At 33.6% G+C, this 20859-nt stretch overlaps 4 protein-coding genes across 6 annotated transcripts; 2 read left to right on the top strand and 2 right to left on the bottom strand.

The window, feature by feature from the left end:
- LOC104716618 (DDB1- and CUL4-associated factor 8-like) lies at positions 9–2748 on the bottom strand. Of its 3 annotated transcripts, none has more exons than XM_010434018.2 (5): positions 2391–2748; positions 1988–2239; positions 1755–1898; positions 935–1660; positions 9–362 (listed from the first exon to the last, which is right to left on the bottom strand). In XM_010434018.2, exons 1-5 carry the CDS (start codon positions 2517–2519, stop codon positions 33–35), a joined length of 1581 nt encoding a protein of 526 aa, XP_010432320.1. In that variant the 5' UTR covers positions 2520–2748; the 3' UTR covers positions 9–32. The 3 variants fall into 3 exon arrangements, with proteins under 3 accessions (XP_010432320.1, XP_019086022.1, XP_019086021.1); XM_019230477.1 differs by having other exon boundaries at positions 48–356; positions 931–1660; XM_019230476.1 differs by having other exon boundaries at positions 277–732; positions 2391–2746.
- LOC104716617 ((R,S)-reticuline 7-O-methyltransferase-like) lies at positions 4948–7203 on the bottom strand. Its single transcript, XM_010434017.1, has 2 exons — positions 6368–7203; positions 4948–5512 (listed from the first exon to the last, which is right to left on the bottom strand). Exons 1-2 carry the CDS (start codon positions 7148–7150, stop codon positions 5189–5191), a joined length of 1107 nt encoding a protein of 368 aa, XP_010432319.1. The 5' UTR covers positions 7151–7203; the 3' UTR covers positions 4948–5188.
- Positions 10875–11234, top strand: LOC104719974 (egg cell-secreted protein 1.4-like). Its single transcript, XM_010437952.1, has one exon. It carries the CDS (start codon positions 10875–10877, stop codon positions 11232–11234), a length of 360 nt encoding a protein of 119 aa, XP_010436254.1.
- LOC104716616 lies at positions 14863–20839 on the top strand. Its single transcript, XM_010434016.2, has 3 exons — positions 14863–15303; positions 20247–20432; positions 20535–20839. The coding sequence occupies exons 1-3, from the start codon at positions 14863–14865 to the stop codon at positions 20820–20822; spliced, it is 915 nt and encodes a 304-aa protein (XP_010432318.1). The 3' UTR covers positions 20823–20839.

The following is a 20859-nucleotide window of genomic DNA, read 5'->3' as shown; positions in this document are numbered from 1 at the left end:
ATTAACCATTTTTAATGACGTTGCAACTTTATTTAACAATGAAGAACCCAAAAAAAAAAAAAGAGTGCATTTGTTTGGTTTCTAAAGGGACTGAAACATATATTTACAAATTCATTTCCAAAGTAGTTTTTAAGAGAAGAAGTCCTCATGGCTATTACCATCGCCATCATCAGTTGCATTCTCATCGCTGCTCTCATAATTGAAGGTGCGGATAAGATTAAGACGTGCTCTTCCACGGGATGGTTCTCCTTCTCTCTCTGGACTACTCCTGCTTCTTCGGCTTTGCATCGCGAAGAGTTGTGCCAATAGTTCCCGCCGTGTAGATACACGGTACATCCATCCCCTAGGCGTGTTTGCTTGGGCTGGAACACACAAATTTCAAACATCATCATCATCATCATCATCTTGATGACTGCCACTAACACTATCAACAACATTTGTCTCACTACCACCATTGTTATCAATTTCATTAAAACATTCATCATCACTATCCATATCATCATCATCACTATCCATGTCATCATCAGAATCATTATCATCAAGTCCACTACTATAATCTGAATCATCATCATCATCATCATCCTCATCCTCAGCATCATCAATAGATTCATCTTCCCCCTCGTTCTCATCAATAATAATATCCATTCCATAACCAAATAAATTGTCTTCATATTCAGGGGAGCTAAGAAAGGATATTAACCGATGAATGCCAAAGCGAAAGCGACTCGGTAACTGGATATTTTTCAAACATAGCAGCAGTAGCCAAATTAGTTTGGTGTTATGTTATAAATTTTAAATTTTCGAGCAAAAAAGATAAGCTCATCAGATAAAATATAACGATCCGCCACCTCTACATGCATTAAAAAAACACACTAGCACGAAGGGGAATAAACTAAACAATCATAATGTGAATCAATGCAACAATAAAGCATACCAGTTCGATGTTTTCAGGTAATATAGCTCTTTCAGCTGCCTTTGACGTCCACACCTTGATGTCACTCTCAATTCCACTACTGGCAAGAACAGGAATATGAGGATGAGGCTCAATACAGTTAACTACATCCCTATCTCCTTCCATAACACGGATTAGCTCCCCAGTTTTTTTCCTCCAAGTAAATATCCGCCCACAGTCTGACCCACTAACCACATATTCAGACCGAGGTCCAAAAAAAGTCACACCCTTAACCGTCTCAGAGTTCTTGTGCCCCTTATAAACCATAGGAACTGACTGTTCGTTCTCGTCTTTTGGGGAAGAAGCTGATTCTGATTTTGATACACTACTCTTGGAGGAGGCTGGGATAGGGTTAGACCCTAATCCCATATCGGGTGCGAAAAGATATATGAACTCATCATTGTATGAAACAAGAAGCTCGCTTTGCTCTGAGAAAGCCAAACCTGTTATTCCAACATCTTCGTTGCCAACAAGATGTGGAGGGCAAAAGTGATCAGCAGGATGGGTTGAACCGTTTAAACCGCCACGCTGAATTCTACGGATATCATAAAGACGAGCGTACTCGTTCATTCCCCCAACAACAAAGAGGTTAGAATTTCTCGGGTCAATCGCAATTGTGTTTAGCTGGATGGCTTCCATGTTCCTCCTCTTAGGATCAACTGACTGGCAAGTGAGAAGTTCTGTAGGGGCTTCAGTCCTCAGATCAAACTGAAATGGGAAAAGAATCCAATTAGTTTAAATCGAATTATAAGGATTCTAAAGTAGAAATCCAAAAAAGAGTGATGCAGCTACTACAACTCACACGTTGTACTAATCCATCTTCACCGCATGTGTAGAATACATGAGGGTTTCCTGGCTCAATACATAGCTTATGAGCTCTTCCTTGATGCAAACCTAAGAAAGACGTCTTCACTTTCCCACCCTCAAGAATGTTAGCACGCCGAACCTATGAACTTAGAAAGAAGTTAGAAACAAGAAGCTAAACCAATTTGATACAATAACATAAAAAAAAAAAACATTTAGTCAGAAAATTACCATTCCATCAGCAGCACAGGTGACAATGGTTCGATCATCAGAGAAAGGCATAAACTTTGCTTGAAATACGTTATTAGCGTGTCCTGAATGGAAGGAAAGCTTAACGTTCCCAAGTTGCCAATCCCAAAGAATGACACGCCAATCATCAGAACCCGAAATCAGAACATCTCCTTCAGCATTGAAGCTAACGGTGTTCACACAACCTTTGTGCTTCTCTAGCTTCTTGTATATCTCAAGACGCAAAACCAAATTCTACATATACAGACACAAGTGAGAATATAACGATTCAACATGTAACGATTCATTCAATTGGACAACAGTACTAAAATTCCACAAATTTGAAAACTTTCGAACTGAAGAGAATTCAGAAGTGTAGGGACTATTAGATAAACGATAAACAAACCTCAGAGGCGGAGAAGCGATTGGAGAAATTACGGGAAGAGATACCACCGACCTCTCGTCGCCAGAAATCAACAACAGGGTGATGTACTCCGTTAATTTTTGATCGGACCCTCTTCGCACTCTCACTCATCTTCCTTGAAAAAAAGAATCAACGGAGATATGTCAAGAGATAAGATTCCAAATTGTCTCGCCGTGAAATTTCCTACTTCGAGGAGAGAGAGAGAGAGAGAGAGAGAGAGAGAGAGAAGGAGATGAAGCGGTAGTGTAAAGTGTAAAGCCCGTCGCCGGAAGAGAGAGGTGATTCTAGGATCCGATCAGAACTTGACGCGTGTAATCACCCCCCTCATTCTTATGTCCTAATGGACTTTTTTGGGCTTGTTCATTGTTTTCGAGTTTTCTAATTATTGTATCAAATTAATGAATTATATATGTGAAAAATACAAATAAAACGACATCGACTTTTTTAGGCTTATTCACGCGTAGTTGTTTGTTTTCTGATGAACCACTAATTAAACCAATTAATCACAAATTTATTGACGTTTTTTATTTATTCAAAGGCAATGTTGGTTTAGCTTTTTCCTTGGCTAGGGTTCAACCTTTGGTATCATCCTTTTAAGAGTGATAAGCGATGATAATGTTAGAATTGCGGAAATAGTGAAAGAGAATGAACACAAATAATAGAATACTTAGATTATTTCTTCCAAATGTGTGTTACATGACATATATAGGCGTAACTCTAGCATATAGCCGTTACAGAGACATTTAAGAGAGAAAGGGACATGAAGAGTTGTTGCTCTACAGAACGCCTTTGTTGAGAGTGACTTCTGCTCATTGTTTGACTTGTTCATCTCGTTAACCAAGATAACATGTGACCTCCCTGAGATTCTCTGCATATCCGAACCCTTCTAGATCCTTCTTATTCTCCAATATGTCTTGATATCACAAAGGCCTCTGTTCTTATATGCTTTACATGGACCGTAGCCCATTAGTAGTGACTTGTACGGACATTCGTATGGACAGTCGTACGGACACTCGACCTTATTGCATTGGTATCATATCCTCCTTGATCAATAGATAAGACTCTGAACATCATCAATGTCCCTAGCCACATGAGTCATATATCGAGCAAAAGCCAGCTTCAGTAAGAACAAAGTTCCATGCACTCTTTCAAAGTCCTTTTCTTTTTTTTGCCTGTGCTTTCAGTGAACCATCATCACCATGTCAAGCTGCAATTTCACGTGTTTACTTCTCATCTCTTTCTTCCATTATCATCCTATTTTTCTTTTCTCCGACCACGCACTCCACTATCAACACTTTGCCAACGTTTGGTCTTTGGTGGGACAGCTTCTTTTCATTTCTTCAATTATATCTTTTATGCAATCTTTGTCTCCCCAATCGTGTAACACCAACCACTGCGCCCATTCAATTTAATCACATTTTACGTATTAGACCACGTACGTGTAACGTATTTCTCCACATATTTTTATAAAGTCTTCAATTTTTTCAAGGAAAACAAAACATCTTGATAATGACGATCTGCGCAATATCCCCCACTTTTTTTTAGTAGTGGATCAGGATTCAGGACTATATGGGGACATTAGTATTGGTTGCTTTATTTATGTGATATCTCATAGTGGTTTTTAACTATTTATCAATTGATTCTAGAGATCCCATGATTCTATACTTTATGTTATTGTGTCATATCAAAAATTATTCATGTTTTTCTTTTTGGATAAATTTGGATCCAAACCCTTACTGAATAAATTTGTTTTGTTCTAGTCTATCGTTTTGATCCTACATCCCGTCTTGTTGTATATGACATGAAACTTTATGTTAACAAAAATTATTTTGAGTAAAAGTTAACTTAATTAGATTATACTTGAAACCAGTTGCAAACCAGTTGCAACACCTCTTAATAGTTGATACCAATATTGTTGCCATCAAGGCATTCTCAAGCTTTGTCAACAAACGTACACATATCAGCGTCGCTGTCAAATGTCTCGGAAACTTAGGGGGATGTCTCACGCGCGCTCAAAAGAATCCTAATTCAGAATGAGTTCTACTATACACATATGTACATAATTACATGATTAACGTTAATGGAATTTAATGGATCGTTGATATATATATATTTTTTTAAGTGAATCAACAATAGGGTGATGAAACCCGTTTAAAGTATGATCGAACGGAGAGTAAAAGTGATTTGGTTTAAGGCAAGCTTATATGGTTGAGACTTGAGAGACTGAATCTAGTTGAAACCAAACCAAAACTTTATAACGCTTGCAATTGCAACGATTTGGGTTGGAGTCGGACCGCTTCTTTGTGTCCCCTATCTTGTAACGCCCACCGACATCGTAACCACGTAAATATTTGGGTCTTTGTTTTTGGACCACTTTTTTATATGATTGTAGCCTTAGATTATTTTGATTGATAGGTATTTTTATTTTTTATGATTATACTTTTCCACTTAATCAATATAATGTAAGATTTTATAAGAGATCATATATTATATCATATATATACAGCCTATGGCTGTAGCAATAAATAAAAGCAAATTATAGGTGCAAATTCGTACACTCGACGAGATAATTAATTTAAAAAAACGTGTGGAATGGAAGATACAAATAACAAAACAACACGGCTGGTACTGAAACAAGCCATAATTATTCTTACACAAGTCGATTATTCACACGTCGTTATCATTTCTCACGTTAAACCAAAGCTAAGCCAATAATCACAAATTTATTGAGTTTTTTTCCAAAGGAAAGATGTGAGATGCAATCTTTCATATCATCAACATTAAGACCGATACGCGATGATGAGACACTGGACATCATCAATGTCCCTAACCTCATATCGAGCAAAGCCAGCTTCTGTAAGAACAAAGTCCCACTCTTTCAAAGTCCTTTCTTTGCCTGTGCTTGTGTGAGCCATCATCACCATATCAAGCATCAATCTCACGTGCTCTAACTTCTCATCTCTTTCGTTCACTATCATTGTCTTTTTATTCTCTCCGATCACAGCTTCCACTATCAACACTTTCCCGACAATTGGTGGGACAGCTTCTTTGCAATTCTTCAATATCTTGATGCAATCTTTGTCTCCCCAATCGTGTAACACCCACTGCCATCATTTATCACATTTTACGTATTATATATATATGATTGAAGCTTACGAGTATTTTTGTGTTTTCCTTCTTTTTTTTTCTCCAACCACACGTATTTTTTTAAAAAAAAACACTCATTAATTGGTGGCCAGTCAGAAAGGTAAATGTCTACTAATTAGTGTTATCCTGTATACTTTAGGAAAATCTGTTAACTTAAAATGATTTTGACAAAAAGGCAAAACAAATCCTTAAAGGAAGATTCTGTTCCATTCGCCCTGATTATAAAAAGATGTGTCTTCTTATGTATTGGTTTATTAGGGTTAATACTATCTGGGAAAATTGGTAGTGGTTGCTTTATTTATTGGATACTTGATAGTGGTTGTTTTTGTTTTTTTTGTTTTTTTTGTGCAAACTTGATAGTGGTTGTTAACTTGCTATTTATTGATTCGCTACTTTAATTTGGTGTCAGATCATATGTCATGTCTAAATTATTTACGATATAATGGAAGATGGTGGAAAATAAATACTATAATTTCAATTTTCAGCATGCCAACTTTTTCAACTTTTTGTGTCTGTATAAAATTGAAAAAAAAAATTATACAAAATAATAAATCAAATCATAATCTATAGCTTAGTACGAGGCTTAGTTATTGCGAAGCTAAAAGAATAATGATACTTCTAACATTCAACATTTTAACTATACAAAAATATTAAATATAACATTTAATCATTTTATTTGTGCCTTTTATGTGAAATTTGATATTGATGAATAGTACTAAGTGAAAGTAATCATGAAAAAAAAAAAAAATTAGATTTTCGTGAATGTTGATAGTTAATTAAAAAAAAAATAAGAGTGTGAAAATAAAATTGACCTTGATGAAGACAGCGTCGCATGCGGGAACAGAATCAAACATATCACCCTCAACATTAGTAACACCATCCAAATTTTGAGCAACTCCAATAACATGAGGAAGATCAAAGTTAAATCCTTTGATCCAAGGAAACTCCTTTACAAGTATACCCAACGTTTCTCCGGTACCACCTCCTACGTCAACCACTGTATCCACGTCGTCTAACAAGCCGTGACAAGCTCCGGCTACACGTGGCACCACTCGCCTTGTATCACAAGCCATGGCCTCATTGATCAGATCGCTAAGGCCCGGGTTACCCTGCGCGAACGACCACACGTCCTTACCGTGCACTGCATCAAACGGTGGTGGAGTTGAACCGTTGACCGGAGAAGGCACGACTGAGCTCAGTCTCAACCATGGGGCGAGCATCTCGGGTCTTGTTTCGAAGAGAACAAAAGGAGCCAGCGACTTGCCGTCACGCTTTGTGATCATCATACGGCGAGAGAGTGGCGTGTTAGTGTAGCCAGTGGCTAAACCATCTTTTGTGGCAACTTCTTTGAAGAGTCCTTGGTGCACAAGAAACCTCATTATACGGCGGAGATGTGAGGGAGAGGCGGAGACGGCGGAGGAGAGTTCAGCTAGTGTCACGGGATGTGACGAAGGATGGTTTTCAATGGCTTCTGGTATGTTAAGATCAATGGCACACTTTGCAGCTGCGATGTCTGCAAACCCAAAGACATACCTCCATATGTCTAGGGAAGCTTTCGCTTCTTCATCTACTAATTGTTTTTTAGTATCTTCCATTTTGTTTCTATCAAGATTTTGTTTAGTAGAGATATAAAGACAGGTGATATGGAGTTGAGAAATTAGGGTTCTCTTTTAAAGCAATCAGAAGTGAGGGCACAATGGTAATTTTGGTTATATATAAGATAAGTACCATAGTAATTTCAGAGCCCAACATGATTTCATGAATTCAGTGTTTCAATGAATTTAATGTTCAACGATATCAATATGACATTTAAGAATTGGATTCAATAATTTATTTTATGACGAAAGAAGTTCAGACCACCTGTCGATCCCTTTTGTTTTTTTTTTCTGCTACTATATATTGACAATATTGTGATAATTGAAAGATGTAAAAACCAATGTGGTTAGATTAAATAAATATTAGTCGAGACAAAAAGGAATCGACAAGCTTCGGTGTTTTGGCCTACCAACTTCGATACACCATTACCGGTCCTCCTGTATACATTAAATGAAACTTAATGATAACAATAATGAGTATGAGTTAAATTCTACCTAATTTAGACTTAAAATCTTGCAATCCCTCTTGTATTCCTAGCAAACCATTTTCAAGCTCTGTCAACCAAAAAACACATATCAGGGTAGCTGTCAAATGTCTCGGACATGTGTCCTGTGCGCTAGACGACATAGACGCAATTTCTCAAGTCTTATGCCACTTTGTGGCTGTGTTAAAATTTGAGAGTTTTTTTTTTTTTTTTTGTAAACCAAAATTGAGAGATTCTTTCAATTCTCCATTGCATATATGGGCTCTTGTTATTTATTCTTTTTCTTTTGAGTGGCAAAATATAGGTACCGCTTCTTGTAAGCCTATACATTTTATTTCCTAAATGGTATTTATACTTTATCAAGATAAGAAAAAAAGAAGTAATGTAGAATGAAAACTATAATATATACATGGATGATATTTATAGTGGAAATTTCGATAAATTGTGTAATCAGTTATATTACCCTTGCTTACATTATATATCTTTTTTTTTTGTCAAACTTACATTGTATATCTATGATTTTAGAAATGTTATATATCTCTGTATCTAAATATTAAAATTGAGTACGATATCAAAACAAACTTTGGTGTAGTTAGTATATCATGTTTATATTTATCAATGGTTAAAGAATGTGCGATTAGATATTGACGCTGTGCGTGTCTTGATTCCCTTCAATATATTGTGGAATCTAGTACCAAAATAATGTTTAATGTAATTTTGCTAAGTCAGAAAATTACGAAAAACAAATTTTTGTCAACTGTGTCTGACACTATAGATGTGCATGTACGCTGATTAAGTCACTGATTAGGAAAGGATTATCACTAATTAAAGTTATTAATAATTTGCGATGATTGACGCTTTGTAAGAAAGCATTTCCTTCAATAGATTAATGGAAAGTTTTAATCATGTAAGGAAATGGCGCTAATCTCGTGTGTTCTGTGAACGTCAAAGATATTCTTTCTAATAAAAATAAACTCCGTGGTGGAGTGTCGCTAATCTCATGTACTGTTGCTTTTGTACCCTTTATAATTTCATGCATTTTATATGGTGCTGACGAGAAAAAAAAACATTAAGATACAAGATTGTAAAACATAAATGGCAACTAGGAAGACAATGAAATATTAAAAGAAAATTTGCAGAGGTTTATTGGTTTGTGATTTATAATTATTAACTAGGTATCACCCCGCAATAGTGCGGGATAAATCGATTTAAGTAAAATATTATGAATAAAATTATTATTTGAGATTTAAGATTTGTTTGTGTAAAACAAAATATATAAGTAAATTTTTTTCCGTTTATTCAAATTTGCGTTTATTTTCTGTAAAATACGTTTCACCCGTGAAATATTTGAACTTGGAAAAGAATTTTAAGGTGGTCTAGAAAGTTTTGATGTCTTTTTGTGTTTCTAAAAATTAAATTCACATATTTTATGTTACACATTATCATCAATATCACTATACTATTAAATAGATAAAGCAATATTTTAAAGCTAATAGATTTAATTTAGACTAATTTAAATTGAAAAATGCAATGAGAAAAATGATAAAAGTGATATATAAATGAATATTTTTTTTTCTTGTTTGTGAAATGTAATTTACTTTTAATAAGTAAATAAGTTATAAAAATGATAATTAAATACATTTTTTGATTTAATAGTTGATTAAATCTTTCATTTTTTAAAATCAATAAAAAAACATTAGGTCATAATATTTCAATGACATATTTATGTAAATAACAATGAGAAGCAAGAGCATTTATTAAAAAGGTACATGAGTTATGTGAGGACACTTTAGTTTTTTTGTAAGAGTGCTTCTCTATTAATAACGGGGGTGGATTCAAAATATATGTTATTGGATAGCTGATTTTTTAATTCCTAGTCAAAACTATATGTCGTCATTGGTTTGATGTTTTCTTATTAATTAAAATCAATACTCTTTGCTTTCTCTTTGGATTTAATTCTTATACGAGGATGTAAATTTTCATTCTGAATGTATTAATATATAGTAGTTATAATTTACATGTTTAATTTTAAATCCATTTCCATATCAATGAAAATGTACGTACATTTGGATGATAAGGTAGAAGAAAATTGTATATTGGATGGCCTCTTTGATATTTGTGATTACAAAAACATGTTGAATATAGATCATCAAGTGCTTGAGCACAAATATGAAATATCCTACACATCGTATCACTTGACTGATCTAAATTGAGTTGCAAGTCCTACAATAAACATGTTAAAAACAAGGTTGGATTTTTCGATCGGTTCGAATATCTTTGCGAAAAGTTAGGCACACAAAATTTGAAATATTTGGTGTGACGTTTCTATTGTCTGAGGAATAAGATTTCCAAACCACCGGTACAATATTTTGTCTGAGCCTTTTTGTGCAGGGGCCATGATCATGATCTATTATTATGTCTCTTCCCTTCATTGAACTTGATATTTTTTCTCTTCGATTTGTTGTCAACTTCTTTCTCACATATATATAATAAATAATTTTTTTTGTAAAGGTTTTGTTGTTGTCACTTGTCAACATTACTCTTCAAATTGTTTTTATACCATTTACATAACACATGAGAGATACTCGTATTGTCACTTTTGTTATTAAACACAAAATCTGATTTAAAACGAAATTATAAATGAATATTAATATCCAAAATATAATTTCTGTAAGTTATTTACCACAAATTAAAATATCCAACATTTTCATGTTTACTGCAATAGATGATATTGTCTAAAACGAATCTTTTCGAATGAGGTGTAGTAATTTTTAGTCGACCCAAAGCTCGTAGACAATATTTACGAGAATAATAAAAACTAAGGTAAACTGTTTCATTTAGGCCTTCACTATTTTATTTTAACGCGAAAATTTTGTTTGCATGGCAAATATCATTATCTTATTTCTTTCATTGAACAAAATTACAACAACAATCAGGGCTATATATAGTGGTACCCATAACATATTATGGTTTTGACAGAGCGAACTTTCATTGGTCAAACCAGAATTAACAGGACATGAGTTATTTTTACAAAGCTTTTAAATTTCTTCCGTTGCTTGTATGTTATAACTTATAAACATTTAATAGTTCTAACTAATTACATAATTTAATACCATTTTGATTTACTAATTTCTAGTTCCATGACTATGAATTATAGTCTGTTTCCCTACACCCAAACCATCCAAATATCAAAACAAAAGGAAGTTAGCAAAAAAATTAAAGGAAGAAGAAAAAGAGAGATGGGAAACAATTCAAGAGCTATTTTCTCTTTAGTCTTAGTTGTAGCCTTATGTGCTGCAATTCTAATCACTCCGGGAACAGCTCATGAACAACCACCGCGCTTGCAATCTCCTCCGGATTTTCCTATTGATTTGGAAAAATGTTGGTCATCTCTTTTCAATACTCAAGGATGCATATTGGAGGTCTTCAAGTCAGTTTTTTCTGGTAAGTTTGGAAATGTTGGAGTGGCATGTTGCAAAGCTTTCTCGACCATAGATGCTAACTGTTGGCCTCATATGTTTCCGTTAAACCCGTTTTTTCCTCCTCTTCTAAAGGACAACTGTGCGCACATTGTCCCCAATTCCTCCACAAACAAGTGAAAGTGGGAATGAAGTGAGTTGAGGCTTTATTATATATAGTCGAGTTAGATTAGAAACTTAAGGATATCCTTCTTTTCATGTTCCCAGTGTCTTATGAATATCACCATCTAATAAAGTGAATTTTCTTGCATAGTCAGTTTGACATTATTTATTAATTTACTTTATTACGTCTTTGTTCATGAATATATGCAACAATCCTAATAATAATTGTGGTGGTGATAAAATTAGGTATCGTGAACTATATATACTAGCTACTAGCTTCTAGATTAGCTAGCAAATTCGAAACACTATTATATCAATACTCTTCGTGGAAATAAATGAAGGATCCACTGAAGGCCTCTTGTCATACACAATAAAGACTTCATGTATTATGAATCACAGTTGCTGATGCGGGATTTAGCACCCCCAACATACCGATCTAAACCGGAAAGACAAATTGATTATTTAATCGGGAATCTGGTTAAGGGTCCTAACTGATGATCTACTTAAGGCCTGTTCGGACGAAGAGGCCCAGCCCCATTGATGAAAAGCCGACTTCTTGATTCGCCTGACGGCCGACTTGAGGAAGAGATGGGAACTTTCCATATCTTGTTTCGGGCTATAATGAAAGTTAATATATTTTGTGATCGAACGAAATTATATAAAATGGGAGAGAGGCTTCTCCATTGTAAGGCATCCAGCAATTAATACAATTCTTCTACTTTTACTTGTTTTTGAGCATAAACCCTAACTTCTTCTTCAAGAGATTTCAATTCCCTTTTGCTAACTAGTTTTGATTCAAGTTTTTAGAGAGATAGCTTTACAGAATTTGTTTCCTCCTTCAAACAAATTCATGGTGTGAAACCTAGTTTCTACAACAGTTGATCGGAAAACGACTTGTAACAACCAAACCATCTGTATTCGTCTCTTGATATTTCTGGAAATTACATTAATTTGCCACGTAAATATACGAAAACCTGACCACACTTAACCAGTTAACTACTAGTTGATACCGAATATATCATGTCATTTTATCTGTGATGAGAAAGCTAACACGTAAGAAGAGGTACTCCTTTGTGGTGTATCTCTTCAATGAAATACATTTGTTACGCTTGGCTTATGAGCTAAAACTTCTTTAGTTATTGTTTTCAATCTAGTGGTTTCGTCTGCCTTTTTGTTGTGACAAATATTATCTGTGATGAGAAAGCTAACACGTAAGAAGAGGTACTCCTTTGTGGGGTATTTCTTCTATGAAATACTTTTGTTACGCTTGGCTTCTGAGCTAATAGAAAGCATTAACCATAATAAAATCTGATAGTACATTGTTTTTTTATTTTTGCAAATTTGATCAGTGATGAGAAAGCTAACACGTAAGGAGAGGTNTGAATTTATGTAAGTGTCCAAAACTGACAATAAACCAAAATGTTTGGACCATTAAAATGAATTCTTGATTTTTGTTTATTTTCAAATTGAAACGGCCACTTTAAATGTTAGACTTAAAGGCACGTCATTAATTAATTTGCAAGGAAATTAATTTTTTTTGTCAACCAAAGAAATTAATTCAAAAATTAATTTTCTTCGAAATTAAAGGCGTTATTGACTTTGAAATCTATATATATATATACATTTTCAGAAACATTTAGCAAATAAATCCTAAAATTTTAGCTTATTTACACCCCTGCCATTAGCATTAATTATTTGAAATTGATAAGTTGGGTTCTACAACATAACTCCCTTCTATTAAGATCCAAACCCACATTTTTTTTTGACAATGGTCCAAGCCCACTTGAGATCTAAATTTTTGGCTTCAATATATCTAAGATAATAAATATTAAATAAGAGACAGATTTTTTAACCTTAGACGATGATCATGAGATTCACGACCGAGATTTATGATCAAATCTCTTGATTCCCAAATATTTTCCCCAATAGTTTATCTTAAAAATTAAATATTAAATGGACAGTGATTTTATTACCTTCGACGATGATTCTAACCGAGATTTGTATTCAATCTTTTTGATTCCCACCAATCATTTATCTTCTAAATCAATCAACTGAAACATAATTAACTACTAAAATATATCATATCTCATAAAAAAAAAACAAATATAGTTATTATCTCTCTAATTTTTTGCTTGACCGGATATTTATTGGAGGTGTAAAGATGTGTTAGTCGACCTAATCATTTGCCTATAAATACTAGTAACCTAAAACTCGATTATGCATAAGCAATCACATGTACCCTCACAATAAACCTTAAACACTCTTTCGTTTAATTCTCTATGGCTGCTACTTTGACACTTTCTGATCCATAGAACAGGGTAACGAAGCAGATAAGTCATACGTTTTTAGAGGTAAAACAAAAAATTAAATTAGTCTGTTATGTCTATTAAAAACAATGAAGAATCATAACAGTGAAATTCTGATTTGTTAGTTTTACAAACACCAGATAGCCGGGAGATGATGAGGAAAGAAGAAAAGATGGTATAATTGTTAGTCTAGACATAAAACAAAATAATATTTGTCTTATTTTTCGTACAAAAAGACATGAGGCAAATATTTTTGGATCCGAATTAACACAAATTATTAGTAATTTTTTTTACTTCTTCATCGAAGTGTTTTTTCAATAGCTAATATATTAATATATGGATTTTCGATCCATGCTAATAAGAAACAATTGATATAAATCAAACTTTACAAAAAAAACATTCCACCAATTTAATCGACTTGCACAACAATAAATACAAAAGTGTTAAATGATATAGATATAAAACAACCAAAATTATAAAGTCAAATTATAGTATATTTGTTGACTAAATTAAATTTAATGAACAATAAGGATATACTAACTATACAATAAATCAATACATATAGACAATGGAAATTATACACTATATAATATATTGATGTTAAACTATAGTACATTTTAAAAGTACAAAAGATAATATTCACATATATAATTAATATAATAAAGAAATTATATTTTGTATTTCTAAATAAAAAATATAGCCCTGCTGTATATCGCTGGTGAATATCTAGTTCTGTACGAAATTAGGAACAACTTAAAATTTCTTTTATGACGTCATAAAAATAAAATATCAAATAAACACTGTAGGAATAACTTAATTAGAACAGACCGTTTCGTTTCAAACAAACCGTTTCGAATCGATCATTAGCCTCCTCCCACGCGTTTGACCCAATATTCTAAAAGACTAAAACTAATTCAGCTTTTGTAGACTGTAGTATTGATCAATTAGTATATGGTCTAATTTTTGTTAGAAAATTACATAAAATATATAATATTCTCCATTATGTACGTACCGTATGCCATAGCAATCTACTACTAGGTATATAAATTATTTTTTTTCCTTTTCTTAAAACCTAGCTATCTCGAAGAAAGTTACACATATGTACGTACACAGTTCGATTGGCCATTTTTTAAAAAAAAATTGAGTTTCAATTGTAGTTTCTTGATTGCAATTTTGTTTTTCTTTGTCAGCATCAACCGTTACTCTCAAAAGTAATTTAATTTTCTCTCCGTTCCTGCTTATTTCCTATTTCATTTTCCCACCTTCTAAAATAGAGAGGTCATAACCAAAATATAAAATATTTCCAAAATAAAATCAAAAGCTTTATTGTGAAGGAGATGATGATGACGCGGCCGGCTAGATCTCCAATGTCACAGACGACGAAGCCGGTTTATATTGTGAACAGCCCAACGAACACAGACGTAGAAAAGATATCAACCGGATCAGGTTTTAGCCCATACGGTTCACCAATTAACCGTCAAGGCCAGGTCAGCCACTACCATCATGACTCTGCGGCCGAGTCATCTTCGACTCCACGGGTCTCTGGACCATTGAGAAACGAGTACAGAAGTGTCCAATTGCATGATCTTGAACGCCGAATCTACGAGGATCATGATGACAATGATGAAGACTACGATGAAATGCACGGTCCGGATGAGAGGAGGAGATGGAACACGAGGTTTTACTCGTGCTTGTTGTTTACGTTGGTATTGGCCTTCACCCTCTTCTGTCTCATTTTGTGGGGCGTTTCCAAATCTTTCTCACCTATTGTCAATTTGAAGGTAACTGATCATAGAGGTTTGATCACTCAACAGAAATTTTACGTGAAACTTCACATTCTCTGTTTTCGAAATTTAGTTTTATGAAGTGGAAAGATGACATAGTTGTTCTTTTTAATTGATGAAAGATGCATGTGTCATACTCATATTATTTTTCGTTCGTTTTCATATTTAATTTCGAATTCATCAATTCATTAAGGAAAGTTTGTGGGGTTGTGAAAAATTATTCATTAAGCTCCCTATCTAATCAACTACTAGTACTATAAATAGGAAAAAAATATCAAGGAAATAAATGTAGAAAATGGATTTGTATGTAAATGAATATATATGAAAAAAAAGAACAGCTTTAAATAGAGGTTTTATTTAACAGCTTTAACGTTTTTTTTTTTTAACAAATAATGATGTCTCTGTTGTGAAACACAAGTGCGATTATTCCATCACAAACACATGGCATTATATTTGTCCATTACCAAAACTAATGAGTAGGTGACTCATGTTTTGTTTACTTCACTATAAATATGAAGAAGTGTTAGTGAATAATAGTGGTGTACGTAGGAAAGTAAGAAGAACACAAATAATAAACTCCATTATTCACATTCATCTCTTGTCTTTTATTCTACTTTGTTTCTCTTGTCTCATACACTATTATATAGTAGTTTCATAACATGTTATCAGCACGATGTCTTTACGGCTGAAGCTTTTATAAGGTAAGTAAATTCATATTGTTTCTGTTTATATTTATAGAACATAAATATTATAGGTATCGTGAAATTATACATTTATCTAGATTGATCGTTATAAGTCTTAGGCGTTGCCTCTTTAATGATCAAATCTATAGCTAAATCATATCCGGATAGATCGTTAAATATATGGTAGGCTATGCCTCCTTCACGATCAAATAAAAGCTATATCTTTTCCGGATAGATAGATCGTTATATATGGTAGGCTTTGCCTCCTTTACGATCATATATAAAGCTATATAATATTTGGATTGATCATTTGATATGGTAGGCTTTGCCCCTCCTTTACGATCTAACAAAAGGCTATGTCCTTTCCCGAAAGATTGGCTTTGCTTTCTATACGATCAAATATAAGGCTATGTCATTTCCGGATTGATCGTTATATATGATAGGCTCTGCCTACTCTACGATCAAAGAAAAGTTATGTCTATTAATTTTTTATATATAAGGCTATAGCTCTTATTTTATTATCTGAATTTATAGTTTGTTTATTTAATTTTGTTTATTTGCAAAAGAATCATTGTATGTGTTATATAAGATTTAAAGACAATGAAATGTCTTTATAATCAAATATTTCTCTTATGAGAATATATGAAGCACATGTCAGTATATCATAGACAGTGCAAAGATAATTGGAAGGTCTAGATGACTTAGTCTCTCGACTTCCAAAGACATCAGATTCATAATTATCGATGTCTAGCATTCTCCAAAGTTTCAAAGAAACTCATGGAGTTTCAAAGACATTTTGTCTTAGTAAAATTATTATGTTGAGACTATAAATAAATATGGTATTGCATGTTCGACCGTATTAGAGACATGCATGTATATGATTATATCATGCAAAAACAAAGATGGCAAAATGATAGTTAATATGAAATTCCCTAATACTTCAAGCATAATGTTACCGGTCAAGCCACAGTCAATTAATGATATTAAAAAATCATTGAGAATTTGTTTAGAGAAACAAACTTTGTTTGAAAAGTATTGCATGCCTCCATGAAGTTGTAAGCACAACACTTCATTCATATTTCAGTTAACATCTAATTTATGTTGAATTTCTATTAGTGTATTTAAATACATTTAAATTTTTATTTATTGTTTAAGGAGACGATGGTTTTATACCTCCTCCTTAATTTTGTGGTAGGCTATGCCTCCAGAATCATATAATGTTGGTTCATTCACCATCCTTTTGGATTAACAAGCTTATTATATATATGATTTGATTTCTTTCATAAATCCCCAAATATAACCGATCTAAACATAAGATTCTGTCAAAGGTGAATGGACATAAAAGTCATCATCTTGAGAGGGGGTAATACTAAGCTCATATCTTATAAGGATCTAAGATAGTAGACCTAACCGAAATCGGTATGTTGTTGATCCTAAAGTGGGATTCAGTACGAGATGAATGAACTCTAAGAGTTATCATCTTGAGGGGGAGAATTAAAGGAATCCCACATCGGCAATAAATCGATAAACTTTGGTGAATTTGACACCCCATAGTGATATAACTATGGTGAAGTCATATCCTATAGTTTATCACATATATATGGCACATGTGATAAAGTGAAACATCCATGATGTTCACTCTTGAAATGAGCTATAACGAATTGTTCATAGCGCAATCCTAAGAGATTGCAAAACGGTTCTTAGTGATTTAATCTCTATGTCAAAACATGGAACATGCAGTTTTTCATGTAGTCAATATTATATATGAGGCCAACATTTTATAAAGAAATATTTCTCCCATGTTATATATTTATGGTTGGAGATCAAATATTTCTCATTTTAAATCTTATGGGTGTGTGATATATATTATAAAATGCTCTTCCACACCACATAAAAATATCATCCACAGAGGATGAGATATATAGATGCATGAGATGAGTCTCCGCTCTAATAATATTGAGTCATCTTATGAAAGATGTGCCTATTGCAATATTTGCATATCATCATGTTGGATGATAAAATTCCCCATCATTATGGGAGAATCGTCGAATAGTTTTGGATCTTTGAACCAATAAATATGAATTTAAAAGTTCAAAAGTTCAACAGATCACTATTCAAAATATATATTGCAAATCGAATGCAAAAAGCTGATGGATGAGATTTCATATAATTATTGATCCTCACATAAATGAATATGAACTTGTAGTTCTAAGAAATCTCACATCCCAGCTAAAAATGCTCCAATAAAAGTATGACTCTGGCGGATGACATACGAAGTCTATGACACATAAGAAACGTGATAGACTACTTTGGTTCCTAAGATAAATAAAATCCTCAAAAGAGGAGCAAATGAACTCCTAAAGAAGAGTAGATATACTCTTAAAGAAGAGCTAATAAACTCCTAAAGAGGAGCAAGATACTCCTCAAGAGTAGTAGAGAAACCGATTGATATGGTTAATAATAAAATCAGGTACCTGAATAAAATCATTTATATAATGATTAAAGAGATCTCGATTAACCATATCATTACGGGAAATATGGAACCAAAGGCATACATGTCGACAATAAAATGATATAGCGCAAATGTGATTAATGAGGATCATAACCCTCTGCTCTGTGAGCATATAGAGATATATATTGGCCAATAAAAGAGGTAATCAAGTCTATATTAAACTCTTATGAAAGACGAGTAATTTTTGTACTAGTGGTCCAAGCATCAAAAGGGTATAATGATATATAACAAAATGGTGTGTCGCTCCATGTTTTGTTAAAATACCCTATCAAACAAAAGAGATGCTATATGAATGACTTGAAATATGCTTTATGGGATGCTTGAAGAGCTTATCATGAAAAATATATGATACCATAATTATGTTTTCGAAAACTCATAACAGTGATGATTTTGAACATCATCAAAACTCTTGAAGAGTTATTTGGAATAAAAGATCTTGGAAAGACAAAAATGTCTCCAAATATTCCAAACTAAACTTCTATCGAAATAGATGTTATACTAATCACTTCTAAAGGAAGTCAAATAAATATATATATATATATATATAGTCATATAAGATCATATATAAATGCTGATGAACATTTATATGTCTTATGAATTGTGCATAGCATTTTTCAACTAATCTCGTTGCAGCATATAACTCATTCTCTATAAGTAGATTTGGAGATGAGTTAAAACGTATCTTCTATTGCAAAGGTATGGTTAACTTGGGATTATTCTATCCTAGAAACTCTTTGGTTGGTCTAGTTGGTTTTGCAGATGCAGGATATTTATCAGATCCACATAAATCCCGATCCCAAACTGGATATGTTTTCACAATTGGAGGAACTGCAATCTCATGGCGCTCACAGAAACAGACTTTGGTCGCCACTTCCTCAAATCATGCAGAAATAATTGCTCTTCATGAAGCATCGAGGGAATGTGTATGGCTCCGATCAATGACTAACCACATACAAGAATTGAGTGGAATAATCGCCAGTAAAGAGCCAACAACATTATTTGAAGACAATGTTGCTTGTGTCACCCAAATCAAAGAAGGTTACATCAAGAGCGACAGAATAAACATATACCTCCAAGATTTTTCTCCTACATTCAAGAACTCGAGCAAAAGATGGAAGTTGAGATCCAACATATCCGCTCAAGTGACAATGCAGCAGATCTATTTACAAAGACGCTTCCGACTACCACATTCAGAAAGCATATTCACAGTATTGGAATGCGTCATCTATGAGATTTATGAAAAAAGATTATATATATCTTTTCGAGGGGGAGATTACGTTACTATACTCTTTTCCCCTTGTCATGGTTTTTATCCCAATGGGTTTTTCCGTGACAAGGTTTTTAATGAGGTAGTACGTTGTCGTAACTAGTTAATGGTGATGGATAATCAAGGGGGAGTATTGTGAAACACAAGTGTGATTATTCCATCACAAACACATGGCATTATACTTGTCCATGTAGTATTACATAATCCTTTAAGTGTAACATTTACCATTACCAAAACTAATGAGTAAAGGACTCATATGTTTTGTTTACTTCACTATAAATATGAAGAAGTGTTAGTGAATAATAGTGGTGTAAGTAGAAAAATAAGAAGAACACAAATAATAAACTCTATTATTTACATTCATCTCTTGTCTTTTATTCTACTTTATTTCTCTTGTCTCATACACTATTATATAGTAGTTTCATAACAGTCTCATAAATTTTTACTCACAAATTGAGTTATTCACAAAATTAATCAGGAGATGGTATTGGAGAGCTTGAACGTGCAGTCCGGGAACGACCAATCGGGAGTGCTTACAGATATGCTGACCCTAAATTCAACGGTCACGATCCTATATAAAAATCCTGCAACGTTCTTCACTGTCCACGTCACTTCCTCTCCCCTCCAGCTCAGCTATTCCCAGCTTATCCTCGCCTCCGGTCAGGTAAAACAATTTCTCACACTCATTGATTAAACCGGGCCGGTTGTGATTCATGTGCATTAATCAATTTCGCTTTTTCTTGTGTGTGTGTGTGACCAAAATCAGATGGAAGAGTTTTCTCAACGTAGGAAAAGCGAGAGAATCATTGAGACCAAAGTATTTGGGAATCAAATTCCTCTGTACGGAGGCGTACCGGCTCTTTATGGTCAACGAGCTAAACCGGACCAAGTCGTTTTGCCTCTTAACCTGACTTTCACGTTGCGATCGCGAGCCTATGTGCTCGGCCGATTGGTCAAGAGTAAGTTCCATTCGAACATCAGATGCAGCATCACTCTGTATGGCGATAGACTTGGCAAAAAACATGATCTCTCCAAGTCTTGTTCTGATCATTGACCAATATGAACATCATAATGATCAGTTCTGAGTTAGA

This window comes from Camelina sativa, chromosome 10 (genome assembly GCF_000633955.1).
Source record: "Camelina sativa cultivar DH55 chromosome 10, Cs, whole genome shotgun sequence".
Classification (NCBI taxonomy): domain Eukaryota; kingdom Viridiplantae; phylum Streptophyta; class Magnoliopsida; order Brassicales; family Brassicaceae; genus Camelina; species Camelina sativa.
The sequence above is the reverse complement of the archived record's forward strand: the minus strand, read 5'-3'. Positions and strand labels throughout refer to the sequence as shown.